The 22,142-nt window shown below is 54.4% G+C and overlaps 7 protein-coding genes across 7 annotated transcripts; 3 read left to right on the top strand and 4 right to left on the bottom strand.

Moving 5' to 3' along the window:
• Nucleotides 1-1,671: 1,671 nt before the first annotated feature.
• LY79DRAFT_523416 (FAD binding domain-containing protein) lies at nt 1,672-3,351 on the top strand (the record flags this gene model as incomplete). The annotated part of the gene is made up of 2 exons (XM_060555534.1): nt 1,672-2,141; nt 2,193-3,351. The coding sequence occupies 2 exons, from the start codon at nt 1,672-1,674 to the stop codon at nt 3,349-3,351; spliced, it is 1,629 nt and encodes a 542-aa protein (XP_060410181.1).
• A 1,850-nt stretch (nt 3,352-5,201) lies between these two features.
• Nucleotides 5,202-5,872, top strand: LY79DRAFT_565450 (uncharacterized protein). Its single transcript, XM_060558733.1, has one exon. It carries the CDS (start codon nt 5,422-5,424, stop codon nt 5,797-5,799), a length of 378 nt encoding a protein of 125 aa, XP_060410180.1. The 5' UTR covers nt 5,202-5,421; the 3' UTR covers nt 5,800-5,872.
• A 1,642-nt stretch (nt 5,873-7,514) lies between these two features.
• Nucleotides 7,515-9,899, bottom strand: LY79DRAFT_672778 (uncharacterized protein; the record flags this gene model as incomplete). The annotated part of the gene is made up of 2 exons (XM_060564095.1): nt 7,515-9,429; nt 9,490-9,899. 2 exons carry the CDS (start codon nt 9,897-9,899, stop codon nt 7,515-7,517), a joined length of 2,325 nt encoding a protein of 774 aa, XP_060410179.1.
• A 969-nt stretch (nt 9,900-10,868) lies between these two features.
• Nucleotides 10,869-11,874, bottom strand: LY79DRAFT_362154 (uncharacterized protein). Its single transcript, XM_060552747.1, has one exon. The coding sequence runs from the start codon at nt 11,710-11,712 to the stop codon at nt 11,167-11,169; it is 546 nt and encodes a 181-aa protein (XP_060410178.1). The 5' UTR covers nt 11,713-11,874; the 3' UTR covers nt 10,869-11,166.
• A 1,594-nt stretch (nt 11,875-13,468) lies between these two features.
• Nucleotides 13,469-15,023, top strand: LY79DRAFT_565435 (60S ribosomal protein L44). Its single transcript, XM_060558732.1, has 5 exons — nt 13,469-13,589; nt 13,922-14,013; nt 14,110-14,174; nt 14,326-14,445; nt 14,502-15,023. The coding sequence occupies exons 1-5, from the start codon at nt 13,586-13,588 to the stop codon at nt 14,539-14,541; spliced, it is 321 nt and encodes a 106-aa protein (XP_060410177.1). The 5' UTR covers nt 13,469-13,585; the 3' UTR covers nt 14,542-15,023.
• On the bottom strand, nt 15,024-16,793 carry LY79DRAFT_565432 (RNA ligase/cyclic nucleotide phosphodiesterase). Its single transcript, XM_060558731.1, has 3 exons — nt 16,179-16,793; nt 15,863-16,106; nt 15,024-15,801 (listed from the first exon to the last, which is right to left on the bottom strand). The coding sequence occupies exons 1-3, from the start codon at nt 16,296-16,298 to the stop codon at nt 15,194-15,196; spliced, it is 972 nt and encodes a 323-aa protein (XP_060410176.1). The 5' UTR covers nt 16,299-16,793; the 3' UTR covers nt 15,024-15,193.
• Nucleotides 16,794-18,323: 1,530 nt separating this feature from the next.
• LY79DRAFT_565430 (heterokaryon incompatibility protein-domain-containing protein) lies at nt 18,324-21,426 on the bottom strand. The gene has a single exon (XM_060558730.1). The coding sequence runs from the start codon at nt 21,371-21,373 to the stop codon at nt 18,407-18,409; it is 2,967 nt and encodes a 988-aa protein (XP_060410175.1). The 5' UTR covers nt 21,374-21,426; the 3' UTR covers nt 18,324-18,406.
• Between the last annotated feature and the right edge of the window lie 716 nt (nt 21,427-22,142).

Below are 22,142 nucleotides of genomic sequence, written 5' to 3'. Positions count from 1 at the left end.
ACGAAGGGAAATTTGCTCTGCTTGTGCTGCGATCCGAAGTTTGGGCTCGTGCTCGAGACATGTACCTAACTTCCCAGGTACCTAGTGTAAGCAGTACATACCTACATTACGGAGTACATGACAGGAAGAGCAGGGAGAGAAGATGGAATCCTGTCATACTTGGCAACGTTGGTGGCGTCATCCTGCTGTGGCTTGAGCAGTATGCACAATTACGTCCAGGAGGACCTCGAGGCCAGCCGTGGCTTGGCCTTAGCATCCGACCAATGGGTTCAGTCGGCGAAAGCACAAAAAGTCCTTGCGGGTCATTTGAGTCTAGCAGGGATGACGAGATTTCTGTTGGGGAGGATGTGGGGCTTTTATTTTTATTTCTTTTCATCTTGCTTAAGGCAGGGGATAGGGGAGACAGCGTTACGTGCCGCCGCTCCCGAGCTATTCATCCGTGACAGTTACCGGTATGCCAGCTGGGACAGGTCTGTTCGCCTGGCTGAACTTCGGCCCGATCCCCTTTTTGGCTTCAGAGATAACAGCGTGACATGTCAGGTGACGGAGATCGAGATTTCATCAAGCATCGGTCCAACTCACATGCGACACCCAGCTGGCAGCCCCAGCGCATGCAGCCCGCCAGCTGGGCCGTGACAGTGACATTCTCCTGCATCGAAACTCATCGAACCTGCGGCTTTTTTTTTTTTTTTCCCTTCTCTCTCTATCTCCCCTGGGTTTCATGGTCTCAGCTTCGGAAAATGTTCACAATACAGGCTTCATCAAATCAAATTTACCGATTAATGCATCTTTGCTCTCGACCCACATTGGGATTGTGGCTTCACCTGGATGCAACGGATGCATGAATCGAGGGTTGCTTGAGCAATTTCAAACGGCCGCATCTGCCGCCGAGGAAACCTTCGGGCTGGGTCGGTGAAGGTTCACTTGAGTCGGGGCGGGAGTCCCGATGCGGAGCATTGGATTTGGGCCCGGTGGCCCGATGATCGGAGGCGGTGGATCCCGGAACACACACCGGCCTGGGCCGTGGAAATGGAGTCCGCAGCTTGGCCACTCTATCGCGATGAGACTCAAATAGGACCCTGTGAAAGCCGCATGCCACTGAGAGACAAATCAACCCGACTTTTTCTCCGAGATGCGTCTGTTTCGGGTCACGACTAATGGGCCGTCCATCACCTTACACCATACTGTTGGGCTATGCTCGCGTTGATGTGATGCTTTAGGCGTCAGCCCAACGAGCAAACATGTTGCCGACATATTGAACGTTATTCTGCTACGATATATATTTCTCAGAAGTATGGTAAGAGAGCATGCGGAATCCACGGACTGTTTAGATCGATTCCGGCCCAAATGTCATTGCCTCGTTCTTCCCCATATATTCTTGTCCATCAAGGTCCTCAACCCAAACCAGTGCTGTCAGAAACACCCAAAACAGGGGTCATCACGCCCGCATTATCCCTTAATTGGCCTTGACGAGAATGTACCGCTGGCCATCAAGGTAGGTTCCAGCCGTCCCCTCGTGACTAGCTAGTTGATTGAGGCAGGTCCGGCAGAAGAGGCGGCACAATGGATGTCAAAACTCACCCTGCTCCCGCGGCGGAGGCGACCTACGTTGCTACCCCTCTTGCTCTCCATTACCCCGCGAGTAGATCTTGAGCATCTTGGTAGCTCGAAATGACCGAACAGTTCATCCACGACGTAATCATCATCGGCGCCGGCCCTTGTGGCCTGGCCGTGGCTTCCCGACTGTGCGAGCACTCACCCTCGGCCCTGTTCACGGACGAGGAGCACCAGAGATACCACTGGATCCGCAAGTACGGCCGTCGGATGACGTTGAAGAACAGAAAGAATGGCAGCATTATCGAGAAGAGAACGCCCAGCCAGGGCCAACGCTACTCGACGCTGGTGTTGGACGCCACCGGAGACGAGTGGCTAAACCGTTGGAACCGTCTCTTCAAGACTTTCGAAATCACTCACCTCCGGAGTCCCATGTTCTTCCACGTGGACCCCTGCGATCGCGACGCCTTGCTGGCTAGAGCCCACGAGCGGAAACAGGAGCATGAGCTCCAAGAGCTGAGGGCCTGCGTTGGCAAGGAAATCAGCAAGCACCTGCGCAAGGCGAGACTCAAGTCGCGCAACCCAAAGTAGATACTGCCCTCTCAAACTACCGTTTGCCCTGATCTAACATGTCCAAGACAGCATGCCGTCGTAGAAGTGGACGAGCGGGACCGGAAAGACTACTTCACACCCCCAACGACACTCTTTGCCAATCACTGCGAATGCATAGTCGACCGATACGGCCTTCGGGAAGGCCTCATCCGGAACGAGAAGGTCGAGGACATCGAGTACCGCGTCATCAAAGACGTCTTGCCCGACTCAAAGCTATTCGCGGTCCACTCGAACAAAACCACCCACTACGCGCGGGCCGTCGTGCTCGCCGTGGGCCCGGCCAACGCGCCCACGATCCCTCCCGTCCCGGGTCTCGCCGGCGAGCCCGGTGGCGCGGCCCCTCCGCAGGTCTGCCACAGCATGCAGATCCAGAAGTTCCCGGACCCGGTCGTCCAGGCCAAGATCGCCGCGCGCAAGCCGACCAACGTGCTCGTCGTCGGCGGCGGCCTCACCTCGGCGCAGCTCTCGGACCTCGCCCTCCGCCGCGGCGTGACCAAGGTCTGGCACCTCATGCGCGGCCCTTGCCGGGTGAAGCCATTCGACATCGACCTCGCGTGGATGGGCAAGTTCCGCAACGTCGAGCAGGCCTACTTCTGGTCGGCCGACTCGGACGAGGAGCGTCTCCAGCAGATCCAGAGCGCCCGCGGCGGCGGCAGCATCACGCCGCCGTACCAGAAGCGGCTGAAGCAGCACATCGCGCGCGGCGCGCTGGAGCTGCGCACTAACACGAGGCTCGCCGAGGCGCGCTACGACGGGGAGAGGAGGGTCTGGGACGTCAAGACGGAGCCGGCCGGGGAGCCGATGCCGGGGATGGACTACATCTACTTCGCGACGGGCGTGCAGACCGACTACGCGAAGCTGCCGTACCTGCAGACGATCCTGAGAGACCACCCCCTCCACGGGCACGGCGGATTGCCGTGCATCAACGACGACCTGATGTGGTCGCAGGACGTGCCGCTCTTCGTCACGGGGCGCATGGCGGCTCTCAGGCTGGGTCCCGGGGCGCCCAACCTGGCGGGGGCGAGGGCGGGTGCCGAGAGGATCGCGTGGGCAATCGAGGATCTGCTGCCGGACAGGACCGGCGACTCGCTGGGAGATCACCACATGGATGAGGAGATGAAATTCGTCACGGGGAGAGGGAACCGGTTTGATAGCTTGGTGACGGCCGGGGGCGAGGACTCTTAGGCGTCGCCGAGGAAGATAGAACAAAGAACATGAGTGACCGTCAGTTTTGCTTGTCCAATTATAGTATTTAATTAGTCCAGCCCCGTGAGGCTAAGGCCGCGTTCGTCTGACAACAGTTGCCCCGAGCTACAAATATCGAGCTGCTTCTCATGTAAGAAGGCCCAGAAAGATAGTTTAACAGGGCCTTTACTTGATTGGTCGTTTGTTGGTATCCTCGATATATCCTTTTCATGCAAGCCCAAATTGTATGGCCCCTGTTTTACCTTTAACTCCCCTTTGATTGGGTGTTGATGTTGACACTAGTCTTAATCATACAACATATACCACCTAGGATACCTTGATTTTGTAAATCTGATTTTCAGTTCAACCGCCAATCAACTTAATCCCTCTGACGCCTTATGGTACTCGGCGATAGCCGGATTTTCTCTAGATTGCCCTTCACTACTTTACCGCCGGTGCCTTTTAGACTTTTATTATTATTATTATCATTATTATTATCTTACTTGGTTGCTTTTATTACTGCATAAGGCTGCCAAAGTTTGACCCTGCCTGTCTTGACCAGTACCACGTAACCGGTAGAACGTCTTCACGCTTAGGCGGAGCTGAAACTTGCCGCGGGACCGTTCTAGCCCCGCGGCTTCTAGAGAGAAATACGGCAAGCTCTCCCACAGCCGCGGAAAATAACGGTGAGCCCCGCCACGTCGTGACCCGGGACGTTGTTGCCTCACACAGCGGCAGCGTGCTGTGCGGCATCACCTCTCAACCCAGCTGACAATCACACATGCGTTGTCTGGAGCACGTGCCGGGATGCCGGCACCAGCTGCCGCTTGTACGGGAGCAACAGCATGACTGCTGAGCCGAGGTTGATGAGCTCTGGTTCGATGGACAGTCCTGCACCGTTTCGAGCTTACCCGAGACTTGCCAAGTTCTGTTGGGCAAAACAGCATGAGACGGTAAGAGAATATTGGCGAACTTCTGCGCCTAAACGGCCTTGAAGACGGGAATAGAATGGTTCCTAATGTGTCTGCTTTCAGCCGGAGTATCCTTTCAACGAATCTTCGTTCACATCGCTGAAAAGATGACCTCCGGCTAAATCGGGAGGGAATTCTTTGTCATCCGCTCACTTCTGAAGTACTTCTCCTTCACTATATGACGAGGGCATCATTCTCGAAACCTGTACTGGAGTGGAAGATAAGCTTGCGGCTGGATCGAGGACAAGCCTCGCTGTCGAGACGATCAGTAACTTCAGCATGGTAAAGGGCCGATCTCTCATCTACTAGCATTCACAAGTGCGGGAGAACAGTTGGTAGGGGGGTATTCCAGCTTCGGGGGGGGGTATCCGTTGTGGGGCCGAAAAGTTCGGGGGGGTAAAGTAGCTAGGGTTAGGGTTATCAGGCTTATTTAGGCTTAGCTTAGAGTGTGAGAAGTGCGAGAGCTTGAGCATATGCTGAGCATATGCTAAGTATATACCAATGGATATAGTGTCTACTTTCTATAAATATAGAGGACTTAGTTAGAAGACTTAGGTCTAAGTCTACTATAGTTATAGAGGCTAGTTACTATATTTAATAGGATATGCTAAGCATATGCTGAGTATATACTTTAAAATATAGTACTTACCTTCTATAACTATAGAGGACTTAGACCTAAGTCTTCTTACTAAGTCCTCTATATTTATAGAAGGTAGACACTATATTTATTCGTATATACTTAGCATATGCTCAGCATATGCTAAGTATCCTTTAGTTAGTTTTTTTTAATCCACACGGTGCTTAGGGCTTTACCCCCCCCTGAACTTCTGCCCCACTGGCCGGACACCCCCCCCGAAGCTGCAATACCCCCCTACCAACTGTCTACCCTCACAAGTGCCTCTATCTGCCTGTATTTCTGACTTCCGTTTTCTTTTACGCCCGCATTGTCCGTCGTGTCGCCTACTCCGACTACAAAACGGAGCCCCCTGGCCATTCGGACTCGCCATCTAGGGAAACCCTCGCTCACCAGCCGCCGTCTCCCACACACGCAGATTGCCGCCTGATCCTCGCAGCGGCGTGTCCTTAACAAGCCGAACATATGACTTCCTACCTGTATATTGTTTCCAAGCTTACGACCACGTTTCCCAGGTCTTACAGTGCTGCCAAGGCATCCTCGTCTCTGAACTCACCTGGCCCCCCCACGGACTTCGCCCGCCCCCCCCCCTCCCAGGGTTCTTCTCTGATAGTCGCTCTTAGTGAGATCCCCTGGACTTTCTACCACCGTCTAGCGCAAGCGCCGATCAAGGGCAGTCGATCAGGTACCCGCAGGGCTGTGTCCGTAACGCATAATTCGACCAAACAACGTGACGACCGCCACTGGGGCGAGAGAGGGAACGGACAGGCCGGGGGGCTGTCCCGGTGGCGCGCAGACGGCGAAATCCTCGCGGCAGGCTCGGCGGGTGTTGGGATGGAATAAGAACTCTAAAGCATTTTGACACCGCATGGACACCTGCCTTTCTTGTGTTGAAAGGGGGGGGGGGGGGGGGGAAACTCTATAAAACAAAAACTATACGAGAGTTGAGTATACCGTTGCCATCGCCAAGGCAATAAATCCAACGCGCTCACAATGACAGTTTGATTCTTCTAGAACGCTCTCCCCTCGAACAAAAAAAGAAAACGCAAGGAGCCGCCGGTAGGACGGCGTCCCGGGGCATCCCTGCCGCTCCCGTCGTCAACCCCTCCCTTAGTGTAGAGTTACCCAGAGTCAGTCCACCGGTTTTTCCCTCGCTTCTACTCACCGGGCCGCTCCTGGCACCCCCATAGTACAGACACGCCTCTCCAAAGTGATCATCTGCCGATGAGAAGCTACGAGGGGGGGGGGGGGGGGCAGAATAATGGGTTTCCCCTCCGCCCAGGTGCCGTCTACTAATGGGACCGTGGTGGTCTGCCGAACCCCAGTCAACCATGTAAGAAGATGGAAGCGTCTCCCCAGGACGGAGGTGGAGCTCGTAGATGGGAATGGGAGGGGATGCCGGAGTTGGAAGACGTACTCGTATAGAAAGGGGGGAAAGGTGGTGAGAGACGGAGAGAGTCATGCCAGACGAGCAGAACGTTCTAGAGCTGGAATGGCGGTTAACATTTGATGGCGAAGTTTCATTGGGCTCCCAAACTGTTCTACCTCTTGTCGATCTCCATTTATCCGTCTTGCGACGAACGCCCTGTCAGCTGGAGGCGGGCCAGAGTCGAATCGGAGTCGGACCAGAGTCCCCCAAGCCGCCCGTTTTGCTATTCTCTCACCGTTTGGCGTCCTGTCAACCAATGGTCACATTCGCCATGCCTTCGTTTTCTTGCAAGGGATCGAGTGTCTTGGCCACATGTAATGTCTCTTGACGGGCTCATTGCTACCTAGAACCCCCCTCGAACGCCAAAAAGCTGAAACATCCTCGATCCAATCCCATTCAATTCAACCCCGTACGCCGCCACCGCAACACAACCCTTCATCTTTTTGGTTTTTTTTCTTTCAATGTCGCGTCTGTTGTGCGTGAATGAGCAAAAGAGGCACCCGCTAACAGCAAAAAGCGAGGAAAGGAGCGGTGGGTTTTCGCGGTCTATGTACAAGGAAAAAGCAAATCCGGCCCGCCCATAACTGCCCGGCTCGTGGTGTTTGAACGGGAGTTTATTTTTTTGGGGGAAAACAAAAAAAATAAAGAAAAACACATGACAAGATCAACGACCCCAGTTGCGTATCTTTGGAGGAAATGAAGATAATAATAAAAAATGCTTTGTTTGAGTCATGAAATCCCTCCCACGCACACCCCCAGCGGCTGGTATAACGTCCCCCAATCCGTGCTGTAACGTTTGTGGCCCCTCCGATATGTACAGTCTATGTAGGTTTTGTAAATGCAAAAAAATTGGGGTAAACCAACCACAAGATAGGAAATGAAACTTTGCAGCTAGAGAAACCTTGACAAGTTTTGCCCTCGCTCTTCGTCGAGATGACGGCACAAGCTCTGCCCCCACAGTAGAAAGGAGAGACTTTGAATCTGGCTGTCGATGCTAAGTAGTAGTAGTGGTAGTAGTAGTAGTAGTAGTAGTAGTAGTAGTAGTAGCAGCAGCAGCAGCAGCAGTGGTTGTAAATGGTAGTAGTAATAGTAGTAGTAGTAACAGTAATGAAACACGCGCGGCGCGGGCTTATGTCCTCTCACTTGGGTTATCCCACTTGATCGGGTGCAGAAGCATGCTGCGCAGGCACAGACGGCCCGAGCTGTCCTTGTTGGACTCCTCTTCTATGCCTCCGCGGGGGGATCCCTCGCCGGCGCGGCCGCCGTTGTTGCCGCGGCCGTCCATCTGGGCGTACCCGAGCCACCGGCGCCACAGGAGGCCGGCGAATTCGGAGTTGTAGTACCAACTCGTGCCCTTGTGGTTGTGCTCGTTCTTAAGATCAAAGGGGCTTCCGTGGCCTCCCGAAGTACCGTCGCGGCCGCCGTTGAAGGCCTTCTCGATGGTGTTGAAAGGGTACCACGCCCGGTCGAGATAGACGGGGTGTGGGGCGTAGGCCGCTTTGAAGCCGTGGTGCAGGGCCATGCTGGCGGGGAACATCTCGGAGAACATGCTGTGGTGCATCCGCCACATCTCTTCGTGCATAGCGGCGAGGAGGCGGCGAGAGAGTCGCGAGGCGGTGACGATGGCGCAGCGGCGCGGGGGTGGGGCGAAGACCATCTCGTAGCCGGTGACGTCCTTGGCGAAGACCCAGCCGGATTCGTCGGCGTCGAAGAGAGGATTGAGGGTGATGAGGTCGGCGTCTTCGCCTACGCCGCACTCCTCGGGTTTGCTGCCCTGGGCACACGAAGGGGGCATGATCGAGATGCCGGCCTCTTCGCTCTTGAGGGACTGGCGGCCGGGGAAGATCTGAGGGCCAAGGATGGCACGGCGGCCGGACGCGTTGAGCTCTTTCTCAACAATCGCGGCAAACTCCTCGTAAGAGCCGTGCTCGGCGGGGATGTAGTACTTGGCGGACCGCTCCCAGAGAAGGGTGCGAGTCTGAGCCTTGGCCCACGATCCCAGGCGGTCCAGAAGTTCATAGTAGGAGCCGATGTAGCGCATATCCATCTCCCAGTTCCAGAAATGGGCATACTCGGGATGCTGGAGGGCAAAGACCTGGAGTGGCATCTGCGCGCTTCGATAGACACCGTGGATGTCACCGTTGGATGGGTTCTCGATCGCGTCAGCGAAATGGCCGGGGTAGTAGAGCCTCATCTCCGCCTCGGACCAGAGAGTGCATATGGAGTGGAACTCGGTCGGCACGTTGGCATCGAGGATGCTCTGCACGACAGAGGGGTCCGACCAGATGGGGGCTTCGTTGTCCTTCACGTGGAGGAGAAAGTGCACAGAGTATTCGCCGCCGGACTTGAGCGATAGCTCAGAAATCATGGCACGGAAGTTGACGATGGCGAGCTGGGTCCATTGGAAGCCGACGTAGGTGCGGACGACGACGGCGATACGGTCCGTCTTCTTGATGCCCTTGCCGGCGTTTTCCTCGGGATCCGTCGAGACCGGATCATTGGTGTTGTCCTCGGAAGAGCCGTTGCTGAAGCGGGCGCTGTTGCGTTCCACGCATCGCTCCTGGGCGGCACCCCAGTCGACGCGGCTGTAGTCAATCTTGCCCGTCTTGGCCCAGACAGCCTCGGCGCCCTCATGTTCCGTATCCTGGCCCTGAGACGTGCCGCCCTCGCTGATGCTGTAACCGAGGCCATAGGGGCCATAGCGTCCGAAACGATCGAAGCAAACGTCATTGCGAAGACCGAGCACGGTGTAGGAGCCCATGGCCGGATCGGGCTGGTTCTGGGGGACGCCGTTAAAAGCGTAAATATCCGGGACGGCAACTTTGTCGTCCTGGTCGATGAAGCATTCGCGAACGGGGTAATGCTCTCTCTGGTACTCAGCGGATGCGTAATTCGGGTGAGCCTCGTAGACAGTAGGTGTAGGAGGGGCATCATGGTAAATCGGTACGTTCGTCACCGGTGCCGGATGAGAGATGTTGGGATACTCAGGCGTGTGATTGGCGATGGAGACGATCGACTTGACACCATTGAAGTAACCGTTGAGACTTTGGTTTTTGGCATGTCAGTAAAACTCCAAGCGGCGATTTGCGCGACGATATACTTACTGCTTGAACTTGAGCCATGGCGGCATGTCACCTTCGATGATCAGGTCTTCCTCAACCGGCGCCGGCTTGCCATGCTTCTTCGGGTCCCCAATCCCGCCTATCCTGTAGTCATCTGCCAGGACCTTGCCATCTCGTGTGTACAGCGGCGTATTGAGGTACGCGAGGCAGATCAGCATAGATATCGTTACCGTCCATATCACAACCCTGCGATATAGGCAGTGGCCCAGTATCGCGCGCACCCGGAGTTTCGGTTGTGAGATCGTAGTGGCTGGCGCGGGGAGAAAGAACTCCCCCTTCTCCTGGCCGGGTGTCGTGTTCAGTAATGAGTTCGAGCGGGACGAGCGAGTACTGGATCGGGAGCTGCTGATGGATAGAGTGGTGCTGCTGAGAAGGGACTGTGCTCGCTCCATGATTACCGGAGTGAGAGGGTTGGGTATCTGGGTATCACAACAAAAACATTTGGTGATAGAACTTGGCCTAAGGAGGGAAAAGATCGAACGCAGGAGGACTGCGGGAAGGAGGGGGAATGGGCGAAGGCTAATACTATATGAAAAGGAGACGATTATATGCAAGTGACGTTTTTTGCTTCCGCGGCCTTACGCCGGCTCAGACCTTAGTCTTCAAACAGGCGACCTCCATGCACACAATGTTGAAGGTAAAGAAGACACAAGCCATTTACACATCATACTAGAGCCAGCAACTGGGACCGACCAGTCGGCCGTCAGGGGGGGGGGGTGTGGGAAGAGAGAAAGGGGAGGGGGGTGGCGTGGTGGTGGTGTCTGGCCGGGCTGATCTGCGGAGAGAGAGCTCAAGAGTTGGTATTAGTTACGATATCCAGGGTTCGGGGGCTGCCGAGTCCTCTCCCTACATAGTACACCTTGGCTCTGACTTGACTGGCGGCCACTCTCCCGCCAACCTGTCTCAGTTCCCAACGTCGCGGGGAGCGAGCAAGGGTGAGCCGGGAGGCTGGAAGCCAGGATTAGGGGTTGCAGAGCCTCAGGCGTCGCGGACTCTGCGATTGTTGCATCCTTACCCCAATTCTCTTCCCGTCATCGTTTCGTTTGAATTGAACGGAGCCTAGCACGTTCCGTATTCAACAGCCAGACCAAAGCGTCTCTCCGCACCCCGGCATCGCCTTACTGGCAATGTAGTTTTAGTGGAACGGTACGCGCGCGAGAGACAGAGAGATGGAGTGACCGAAGGGGGAAAGAGGAGAGAGACAACATTCTGGAACACCAGGCCGCCCACACCATGCGGGAATCCGAAGTAAGATGGTGAATATCTTCGGATCCCCGCCACCGCCGGAGGGCGGATGCTAACTGGACAGACAAAGGCGCTGCACACGCAAGACAGGCTTCGTGAAGCTGTATCAGAGCGTATGGGATCGGTATCTGGGTGGTAAGGAAAACGGAGAGAGGCTCGACAAGCTACGAGGGGGGGTTGCGCGTCCCCTGTGGGGCGCTGGCTTATGCCGCATGTTCCGTCCGATAGAATCAAGGACTCGAGTAATTAAGCTGGTGCGAGTACAATTCTTCCGACTTTCCTACGAATCGTTGTCGTGTTGCGACAGGGAGAGCGGATGGGAACAGGGAAGGGGGCTGTAGACTGCTGCTAAACAAAGCAATAGGGACGTGAGTCCGGGCATTGATTAAGGTGTGAGCATGCAAGGAACGCGGCTCAAGCGCACGGGACGTGTTGGATCTGAAACCGTCGACGTTGCGGCGTTGGGCGACGTTTCAAACCGGGCTCAACCCACGTTGCGAATCTCGCAGTGCAATTTGTCAACTTGTCAAGACTAGGGCACACCGGAAATGAGTAGTCTTGGGGCTCTTTGTTCAAGGGGGGAGGAGGATTAGGGGCAACCGGTGCTGGGACGGCGCCGTTCGTCGCTGCGGCGCGGTTCACTCCATGGCTTCTCACTGGGTATATCGGGCTGCGCCATCTGCCATCCTGCTTGACGCTACCGGTACGCCACAGATTATCGCGAGTCGATTGCCGTTGTCGACCCCCCCCCCATTTACCTGTACATCGTCCCTGTTGCGGCTCGGGTTTTGTTGGTGTTGTAGATGTTCTGAAAGACCGGACCAAGAAGGCCATGGCTCGTTCGCGACTGCGCCGCCGCGTCTCGTGTGTTGTTTCTTCCCTTGGCCGTAAACTCCCTCTGAATCCCAACTTCCATCTCTGGTGCGTTGTCGTCGTAATGGGCGCCACCCGGAAAGCCATCTGACGGTGAGCCGAACGAGTTTCGCCCACTCAGCGTCTTTGCCCCAGCACAGTTAGTCTCGGGTTCAAGCAGGGCGGGCGTCCTTCCAGTCGGGACTTGCTCCAGCTCGTTTCCCCAGTCGTCCGTTCGGTTCGTCGCTTTTGGCCGGAATGCGTGACCTTGTGTCCTGCAATCCGATCCGGTCGTCTGCACCCCAAAAGGCACTTACTCGTTCCTTATAACCGTGGTTTCATCCGTATGCACTCCCGCTGTTCTATCGACCAGGCCACCTACCGCTAGACCCTGTGTTTCTATTTGGAGGCACAGCATCGCCATTTCGGGGCCTATGCGCTCTCTAAGAAGGAACGGGCAAGCATCGACAGAGGAATGCTCCCGAGGTAGGCCCTGGTCATACGGAACGATCTGAGCCAACATGTTTGCCCCAGGCAATGGCATAAGAGCCATTGCTCGACAAGTCGGCGCGAGATCGACAGATCCTTGGACTGATTGGCCGCGTGCGTGGTGGCCATTAATCTGCCGTCTATCAAACTGCCGCCCATCAAATAGATTGATGGGTTAATTTGGCTCCAAGGCCGTGGTCCGATGACCATCGCAATACCAAGTGGCGCCTCCCCTGGGCTAGTCGTTGACTCGATTAGGTGCACGGCATTCTCCCCGGAGACCATCGTGGTCTTCGACCGAGCTCCTCCCGGGCGAAGGGTTCATCGTTAGATGAGCAATTAAACTAACCTTCCCCCACAGACAAGGGAACCCAACGTAGCAGGCCGCGACCTTCTTTGGTTATGATTGAAGCCCATGATGGCCATTAGAGTCTAATAGTGCACATTCGACATGCGTCATGCCGTCCAGGCTTCTGACGCCGACGGCGGCTGCCACAGGCCACGGCAGAGGCAGAGGCAGAGGCAGAGGCGTCACCGTTTGGTTACAGAGTTTTTCCGAAACTGAGCTCCTTGGGCTTCGAATAGAATGCCTTACAAGGTCAAAGCTGGGATCCGTGGTGCGGCAGAGGTAAGGCTATCGCTGACGTCAGTTCCATCCGCAGACACCGTTGACCGCGGGGTTGCCCGTGAAATAACATTGTCTGACAGCTAAAAATTGTCTCAAAACCGCGGGAGTGGGTGACAAGCTGTGAAAGAGTTCAGGTCGAAGGTTGACGAGGAGATGGTGTCGAGGCGGGCGGGTAGGGAAGAGAGGAAGCAAGTCCCTTGCACTGACGGGCACGAGTCTGCCAACCGTCTTTGTCGTTTCTATTCGGCCATGACTCATCCGAGTCGCAAAAAAGTGTGAGTTGGGGCTTTCCGGATAGGGCGACAACGAAACAGAGGATTGCGTGTTCTGTCATGGGAAACACTATTCTGACGCGCGACTGTTTCCCAGCGATCACCAAGCCCGCCCACAATCTGAATGAAGCGTGTTTCGGTGTTTGGCTGTGCGATTGACTCTTGGACAGAAAGTTGAGGCGGCCACAAAAAACGGCAGCCATGGATTGGCCGACAGTTCAGTCCTGGTGAGAAGAGAGAGTTGAGGGCGGCCGGTCTGGCGAGAAGAATTCTTAGTCACTAGCAACGGGGCTTGCTGAAAGCATCCGATGAAGGCAAGTTGTCGGCCGATGATAGCCACTGCCGTCCAGCTGACAGCAGGCTCGTGGGGGTGTCAAAGGCTAGAGCCGACCTAAGTCACGTGTGATAACCCGAATGGCTGGAGGCGTGGCTGAATTTCGCCTCAGCCACACGTATCCTCCCAAACCGGAGCTGCACACCTGCCCTACCCGCACAAACAAGCGATTAGCAAAACCTCGAATTTTACTCTTTCCCCGCCAGCAATTCATCGTCACGACACTCCGGCAAGCGACATCGACAAACAGCCGCCAAGATGGGTAGGTCCTTTTCGCAATGAATCTTTGCATTTTCAGTCTCAGCGTGGCAAGCAGTCGGATTCAACACGGGAAATAGAGAAGGAATTGCTATTCTCGTCGGCTGTGCGCTGCCCGCGATGCGCAACCGACAAATTTTTGGGCCCGAGGGAGGACAATCACCGGATCACGAGTCGACACAGAACGGCACACACAACATCATGGGTAGCGCACTGCACATACCGCGACGGCCAAGGCTCGAGGGAAATCGATCCGGCTGCGACCACGAGAGACTATTTTTGCGAGATGGCTTGATCTTGATGATGGGACACCTAAGGCTGACTCGGGACTTCCAGTGAACATTCCCAAGACGCGTATGACCTACTGCAAGGGCAAGGAGTGCCGCAAGCACACCCAGCACAAGGTCACCCAGTACAAGGCCGGCAAGGTATGCTCAACACCATGCGCGGCGACGAACCGAGCGACGCAGCATCCCCTTCCGATGCCATCACGAACGGGTTTACTAAACAGTTGTTTGAATTAGGCCTCGCTGTTCGCGCAGGGAAAGAGACGTTACGACCGAAAGCAGTCCGGTTACGGTGGTCAGACGTACGTACACTCACCTGTCGCAAGACGGACCCCTGATTGGGAAGGGGACACGCCCATGGTTGCACCGCGCATTCATTCCCCCTTCTCACCAGGTCCCCTCACCTGTCTAGGGCAAGACTGCCTGTCTAGGGCAAGACTGACAATACCACAGCAAGCCTGTCTTCCACAAGAAGGCTAAGACCACCAAGAAGGTTGTCCTGCGGTTGGAGTGCGTCAAGTGCAAGACCAAGCTTCAGCTCGCTCTGAAGCGCTGCAAGCACTTTGAGTTGGGGTACGCCGACCCTATCCCTGACCTCCCGGGAGCGAGATTGCTGACAGCCTCTGCAGTGGTGACAAGAAGACCAAGGGTGCCGCCCTCGTTTTCTAAACGCGTTATGTTTTCGGTCGACCGACTTTCATGGCTCCTTTCACGGCATACTACGGATCATCATCAGGCTGGAACAATGGCGGCGAAGAGGGTTACCAGTTCTCATTGGCGGAACACTACATAGGGAACAAATAAAAGCCCTGACTTGCGAACGGATACCAAAAACAAAACAAAAAGCATACATCCCACAAGCCTTTCCCTCCCATCACCTCAAACCTGCCATCTGTTTGGCGCTTGCAAGCGCGCCTGGAAGAGAGACCGAGAAAAAAAAGTGAAAAGAGAAGATGCGGGATGCGTTGAGAACTCGACAAACGGGTTGTCCTGAGGGTGTGCTAACTCACACTCGAGGTGGGATGACCTTGTCCCTGCCGAGCTGCTCTGTCCCATGCTCCTAAAGCTGTGGTTTCTGGAAGATAGATGCATTGTCCCCCATGCGGCTCAGCCGGTCAACAACAATACCTGAGTCACGAAGAAACGTTTTATCATTGGTTCAGTCTACCCGTCGTCTCTATGTGCGTGTTCGGTGTGCGTCAAAATCGTCAGCCAATCCCGCTTGCCGGTTGCCATGCCGTTCGTTTTCTAAATCTTGGTTCGGGATGGCGCGCTGTCCGCAACGTGCCCATTCCAGTCTGCCAGCCCCGAGATCTCCGTCTCAGAAACCCTCCCCGGCCCTGATCGTTCGCCCCCCTCCGTACCACAGCTGCCCATTCCGCGCTTCCAGCCCCTTCTCTTGACCGACAACCCACTCGCCGACCCATTCCCCGTCCTCGAGGTCCCAAACCTCGCCCTCGAGCCACGCGTTCACCGCGTCGATGGTCGCGACCCACCGGGCCCGCGCCTCGGGCGTTGCGTGGTCCTCCTCGGTGATGTACCGTCCCAGCGTGATGTGCGCGCTCGGCACCTGGTAGCGGGACTCGATCGACACGCCCGTCGACCGCGCCAGGTCGAAGATGTCCCGACGGAGGTGGTGGTACGTGTAGCCGTCGCCCTCGACGACGGCCTTCTGCGCCGCGGTGGCCGCGGGAGGGGGTCCCAGGGGCGGCTCGCCCGCGGCCGTGAGGAAGGAGAGGGCGAAGGCGGAGAGGTCGTACGAGACCATGGGTTTCACAAGGCGCGCGCGATGGGAGTAGGTGTAGTCGGTGATGTAGGGGATCACGGGGCGTATGGCGTCGGTGAAGGCGATGATCTCCTCGGGGGTCTTGGAGTGGGTCGCCTCGAGGGCAGTGAGGTGCATGCGGTGCTGGGGCATGAGCCAGACGCCTTGTGAGGGGAGCTACGTGTCAGCCTCATCATGGTCGGGTGTTTGGCTGGCGCGTCTCACTCGGGGCAGCCTTCTTGAGGAGGGCCTGTACGTGGGCCGCGAGCCTCACGATGTGTTCGGGCGGACGGGCCCAGATGACGAAGCAGTTGCGGGGGTCCCGGAAGCCCGGCTCCAGCTCGGGGTTCTCCAGCCTCAGGAGGATGCGATCTATGACGAGCTTCTCGAAGCCGGGGGCCATGAACTTTTGCTTCTGCTGCTCATTCCTCTTTACCCTGTGGGCATGGTACAGGGCCTGGATCTCCGTCTACGTTTTTTTTTCCATACTAATCAGATACAGCTTCGGTGTAGTTGGCGGAAAATAAAAATGCAACATTACAGAGCTGTCATTGCAGGCCGTGATTAAGGCATTGTACGGGTTCTGCCCGGGCAGGATGGCGATGCCCGACAAGTCTTGCAGCTTGTTCACGGCGTCCGCCGAGACCAAGTGGGTGCCCATGTTGGCGATCTTTGCGGGGTTTGCCGGATTGAGTTGAAGCTGTCGTCGTCCAAGGGCAGTTGCTTGTGGGTTCGAGGGGAGAAAAAGAGACAGGAAGTTGTTTTTTCGGGTACCCGGCAAACGCTACATACAACACCCAATGCTGAGGCCGAAGTCGGCAGATCGCCAAGGATTTGTCGTCTCTTTACAGGCTCGGGCCGAGTCACGGCGAGATGGATCAAGAGGCGTGGGCAGGTCTGGAAAGCTGAAATCCAAGGGCTACGGTCAACCGCCAATCAGTACGCTCTTCCGCATCACAACGAACATGACGGGCCAACCAACCAGGGAAGACGAGGTGAGAGTGAGTCGGGACAGGACTTGATGACCAATTCGGTTGGCATCGGCTGTTTGCTACCGGAGTCACATGATCTTAGGACTCAGGGCGGCGGGACCTGAGCCAATCAGGCCCACGCAGGGCGAGGTTGGGCTATTCTTGTTTTGACATCAATCCTCCTAGCTTGAGAGCTCCATAGGAGCGTTCATGAATAGAAAGGGTGGCTAGCATGATGCCGAAGTCCCATATGCCAAATCACAAGTATACTAAATATCAACCGGACATTTGACGGCTTGATTTTTGTGATGGCCGGACGTTAGTGTGCGTATGACTTTCCTGCTGGCGTTTGTCCAAGGGAAAACCCGATAGCGCTTGCTGTCACGTAACAAAACAATACCGTTGTTACGTGGGCAGTAATAGTAGCTTATATATTGTGACACACCCCCTAGATTTGACTCAGAAAGTCAGATCTGAACACACTTTTAAGAACCTAGTTAGGTACATCTCGCTAATCATAGGTGGTGAAGATCTATATAGACTTTAGTAGGATTTTTGACTAGGGGATCCTAATAGGAATTAAACCCACGGTGCTTAAGATCTATAGCTAGTTACTGCATCTAAAATTGAAACATATACTATTGTGGCATACTAGCAGGTAGGAGCTGGGCTCATAACTGTCACGTAACAAAACAATACTGTTGTTACGTGGGCAGTAATAGTAGCTTATATATCGTAACACTTGCCCCCCCTCCTATCATTTCCCTATCATTTCCAGGAGGCTACACCCACTAGCTTGCTAGCTCATAGTTTGCCCTGGACTACTTTTAATGCAAATGTCTGAGGAGGAAAGCTTGCGGGATGCAGCAGGCGCATGATGACGCCTGTTGAGACTCGTATGTTGCGCAGGACAATTGCCGTCGTACCTCTCGCTCCCTGGGCCTATGGACTTGATAGAAATTTTCATTTGTTGGATACTTGTTCGGTTGAGCCGCATTTCTCGAGTCTGCCAACTAGATGACTTTGAAAGCGGCTCCCACCAAATCATATCTCACAGTCACATGTCTCTGAGGGTGACGATCAGTTCACCGTGAGCATCTGTAGAAGTCAATATGTACCCTCGAATCTTGCATGAGAAACTGCAAGAAGGCTCTGTCCAATCCCTCGTTGTCGTAGTTGAGTGACTTGAGTGGTGTCTTCCAGGCATCAGCCTGGCCAAGCTTTTCGCAGAACATAACCCATCTCCGTTGAATCCCAACTAGGTCGGTTTTGTGACAGTGAGAAAGGTTGGGTGGCAGTGAGCGTTGTTGATTTCCTCGGTCTCACACACGCTATAGCTTATGCCTATAGAAGCTCAAAAGTGGTAGCATCCTTGCAGCAAGCAAGTACTGCTAATAATACCTGTACTTGAAGGTTTCTTTGTTGGTAACACCAAGGGATAGGTTGATACGGTTAACCGTACGTATCGGTGGCAATTGACGAATAATGGGGGTAACTGTGGTTCTCTATTATGCGTAAAGAAAAGAAGGATAATTATCGTGGGTTGGTTGGTTGAATAACCAACTTATTGCCCACGAATCCTCGGAGAATCTATGGCCGAATATCCGAGGATTCGCCGGCAATGAGTCATCGGGGTTAACCCGGTAACTCCGATATCTATCCGCGATGGTCAACATCGCAACATTCTTTCTTTCTGACTTAGTTCACTCCATAGTCAAATAAATAGCAGATATAGAATATTATCTATCTGAACTGTAGTATTTCGACGCTAAACCGCTCTCTTATCTAAACATGACAATCATATCAAAACCACCTCCGTCTGGTCACATTTCAAGAAAGGCAGATCGGAACACTCAGAGGTATGGAAGTACCCAAGCCGGGAGAAAAAGCCACCGCCCTTATCCTGCAGGATTAAACCGTCCACGTCGTCGAACTGGAAACCTTTCCAGGATGGACTCCTGTCTGGAGCCGTTGTTTTTTCTTCTGCTTTGCGAAGGCGAATTGCGACTAGAGCAATGTCCCGAGCCGCTGCTTCTTCTTCCGGGACGTCAAATATTAGTGATAATTCTGCATCTCCACCCTTTTTAGTCTGGACACAGGACTCGAACCAAGGAGACTTCCATTTAGAAACTCCGTCGGAACCCTTGATTCTTGGGCCTAAGTTGACAGACCTAGAACTCCATGCTTTCATTCCCCGTGTAGCGTAGTCGATCCATTTAAGACGTATCAGCGGCGCCCGGACCCGGAGGTGTATGTCTTGGGCGGAAAGAACCTTGGCATCGAGGAGCTGAGCGAGCATTGAGGCTCTGTACGTAGTACTGCAGAAGATATGGGATATGGGGCCTTCTAGCGATATCCAGGACCAGGTAGGGCCTCTTTTGGAAGACGGCCTTTTGTAGGGGCTTGGGACCCGTTGGTAAAGCCTTCTTGGCCAGCTCCTCCAGACAAGATACAGCGGCAGCAGACTTTTCCACATACCAGCATAGTATTCACCGAGGAATGGACGGAAGGTGTCAGCAACTCCTGCTATGGCAGTAAGTCTGTCCTCTTCCTTGGTGATAGACATGCTTGAGTATTGATCCACAAGTTCGGTCCAAAAGATTGATGGTGATCCTTCCCTCCTGAACAGATGGATTTGTGATTCGCTGTCCCCACTATACGCACGGGTCCAGGGTTGATACTCAGCTTCCCATCGCTTCATTTTCTCTACCATCAGTTTGAGGCTGGCGTGATTGGCTTGATGCTTTAGGACTTCTCGCGCCGGATGGGAGAAGTCACGGAAATGATGATACTTAAGGTCCCTCGTGAGCCCGACAGGAAATTCTTCTGACGCCATTAATTCATCGCATCTCCAGAAAAGCTGGTCCCTGCCACAATCCACAGTTCTCCGCGCCAGCAGGAACTCTTGGAAAACCCAGGCGCGGGAGTATAGTCGAGAGTGTTCGTCAGGATCGTCAGAGAGAGCGTTAACGAGATACAAATGATTTGATGAATTATCAGAATCCCAGGGCAGGCGTTCTGGCTCAATAACTCGGGAGTTTCGTGGATATAAACAACCCTCGAGGCTGTTTAAGGCATCCGAGGCAGCAATATTACACAGTGCGTTTTTGTAGATGTTGCCCATTGAAGCCGCTTCAGCTACCCAGTCTTTGCTGGAGTCTTGCATAATGCAAAGACTGTCGATCCAGAGATAGTCGGAGCCGAGCCGTCTAGCAACACGGATTGCATCCTTGAATGTCTGAGGCAGAGAGATCCACGGGATGCCTTGTCGGAATGTCTCTTCATTGCCGTGTCGAAGCTGTATAAACTGCGCTTCGCCCCAACGGTGGCTCAATGTCATGTAAGACAAGGTCTCCGGATAGTCAATTGATGTGTGTAGGGTGACTTGATGGACGTCGCCGCCGATGTATAGTAGCCTTGAAGGCCGGAAGTGGAAATCGAAACCAGCACTGCAAGAAGGGTGGTCTCGCATGCACGTCGACATCCACTGTTTGGCCATTCCAAGACTGCTCTCGGACCCCGTGTGGTTTTCTAAGTTGCCCCAAGAAGCATCGCTTAGTCTGACTGAGGTAAAGGTGCATAAACCTAAAGACCATAGGGAGTTAATGTATATACTTCCATTAATCCTATAATATGTGGTCAAAGGTCCCGGCTGGATATAGCACCTTGGCGGCTTTAGCTTCAGCCTGGTCAGCTTGTAGTACACCGTCGCGCAGATGCGACAGCCTTCTGCAGCAGACGTTTTTAGCGATTTAAGTGTCTGATGGTGCGTAGGTTGATCGGAGATATCTGCTGGCTTTTGTCTCGATAGGACGGTATCGTGACAAATTTGGCAGAACCCTTTGCTTGGATTGGTTGAAGAGAGAGATATTTCGAGAGGCTTCAGCACAGGCCCGGAGATGTAGTGACCAGTAAGTAGAAACTGCAGTAATATTGCAGCACTTAAAGGGGGTAAAAGTATGATGAAGGTGCAGTACATGTCTCTTCGTCCTAACGGCAATATTGTGGCCATAAACAGCAAGTGTGAAGCCATTGCGAATTCAATCCTGGCACGTACCTGCCAGCGAATGATGGTAGGAGCCGCCCTTAAAACACCCTTGGCGACTAAACTGATATCGGCAATGGTATTTCCCAAGCTCAGCGAGGTGACGAGGGCTTGACTATCAAGATAGATCAGCGAAGATGCCAGAGTCAAAAATCTCATGGTTCTGACACCCCGCCACTGAATCAGCCCTATTGTCATCGTGAACACGGCATCAAAGCTGCACAATGTAGCTCTCCGTCTTCGCGATATCAGAGAGTACAGCGAATGAGTTCCGCGGATCAGGCCCCAGTGAGGTAAGAATTCCACGACCATGGCAAAAGTAGCCTTGACAGGCCGTGTCGACTGTTTCTTTTGGAAGACTGTCCACATCCAGGCGACAAGTAGTAGTTGGCAACCATGAAGGACAAGGATGGTCGCTAGCCATCGTCTTTCGTCGTTGTGTATAGGGGTCGACGATATGATTTGTCGCCATCCGGCGGTTGAGTCGAATTGAGATACGTCGAGGACATCGAGGAATACGGTCAAGTCGTGACAGTCCCCACACGCTTGCAACAGCAAGGCCAGGAGAAGCGGGTAGTCAAGCCGCAACTTGAAGAGAGACATTTCATGGATTGTCCCACCTCCCTTGCAGACGGAATAGAAGAGATTTGAAATTCTGATGTTCGTGATTGCGGATGCGTTGGCGGCGTTATCCCAACTTGGTGCAGCGGCGGTGGTCATATTTCTTCGTTAAGTATGTGGCCAGCTGTCCCGGATCTTGGGCGAATGGCGGGTGCGCAGGGGACAAGAGAAAGCCGCGTCGCGCTGCCCGCCCAAATAGGCTTAAGAGGATGAAGAGGACAGGGCCAGAGCAAGGGTAAAGAACCTATCATTTCTTGCCAAGAACGGGGTTTTTGTAGGTTTAAGCGCCCGGGGAGCCACTAAGAAAAACGCCTCCTCCGTTCCATCCAGGTGATGCCAGTGAGGGGGCTGCTATATACCCACTGGAAAACTCGGGATCCCGTCCGCTCTCTCATAGATAAGCCAGTGAGGCAGTCTTATCTATAGGAGACTGTGTCCTACTAACAAAGTGTTGCACACAAAAACGACGCCGTTAATTGCATGGCAGCAACTAACGCCTTATATCACTGTATGACACAAAGCCTTATAGGAAACAGAATAGACCTATAATTTATTTACAGTGTAATAGCGTCAGCTTGAGGGGCAGCGAGAAGAGGAGCCAAGCGGCGGTGGAGGAGGTCGGGGCGTGGGACCAGCAGCGGGGGGCGGACCTGTTATCGCGGACGGCGGGGGACGGGGTGGCGGACGGGGAGGCGTCGACGCCGTTGGGGAGGGTGCGGGAGGAGCATCGCGTCGACGTGCGTGACCCGTGTGCTCGTAACTCTATAAGAGCGAACCGCCGGCAATTCCTGAGAGGGCAAGGGACAACACAGCACAACCCCGGCGCACCTTCCAAGCTCTCCTCGAACGGTTCTCACGCTGCTCCTTC

The sequence above is a fragment of the Colletotrichum navitas genome (assembly GCF_030913465.1).
Source record: "Colletotrichum navitas strain CBS 125086 chromosome Unknown LY79scaffold_72, whole genome shotgun sequence".
NCBI classification, from domain to species: Eukaryota; Fungi; Ascomycota; class Sordariomycetes; order Glomerellales; family Glomerellaceae; genus Colletotrichum; species Colletotrichum navitas.
The sequence above is the reverse complement of the archived record's forward strand: the minus strand, read 5'-3'. Positions and strand labels throughout refer to the sequence as shown.

Bases quoted from the DNA above. Each gene is read 5' to 3' on its own strand.
- LY79DRAFT_565450 (XM_060558733.1), top strand. From the start codon at position 5,422: ATGACTTCCTACCTGTATATTGTTTCCAAGCTTACGACCACGTTTCCC.
- LY79DRAFT_565435 (XM_060558732.1), top strand. The intron at 14,175-14,325 runs GTACGTACACTC...ACAATACCACAG, and splicing joins TCCGGTTACGGTGGTCAGAC to CAAGCCTGTCTTCCACAAGA. The intron at 14,446-14,501 runs GTACGCCGACCC...CAGCCTCTGCAG, and splicing joins TGCAAGCACTTTGAGTTGGG to TGGTGACAAGAAGACCAAGG.
- LY79DRAFT_565432 (XM_060558731.1), bottom strand. From the start codon at position 16,298: ATGGGCACCCACTTGGTCTCGGCGGACGCCGTGAACAAGCTGCAAGAC. The intron at 16,107-16,178 runs GTAATGTTGCAT...AAAAAAACGTAG, and splicing joins CGGCCTGCAATGACAGCTCT to ACGGAGATCCAGGCCCTGTA. The intron at 15,802-15,862 runs GTGAGACGCGCC...TCCCCTCACAAG, and splicing joins CCTCAAGAAGGCTGCCCCGA to GCGTCTGGCTCATGCCCCAG.
- LY79DRAFT_362154 (XM_060552747.1), bottom strand. From the start codon at position 11,712: ATGGCTTTCCGGGTGGCGCCCATTACGACGACAACGCACCAGAGATGG.
- LY79DRAFT_565430 (XM_060558730.1), bottom strand. From the start codon at position 21,373: ATGACCACCGCCGCTGCACCAAGTTGGGATAACGCCGCCAACGCATCC.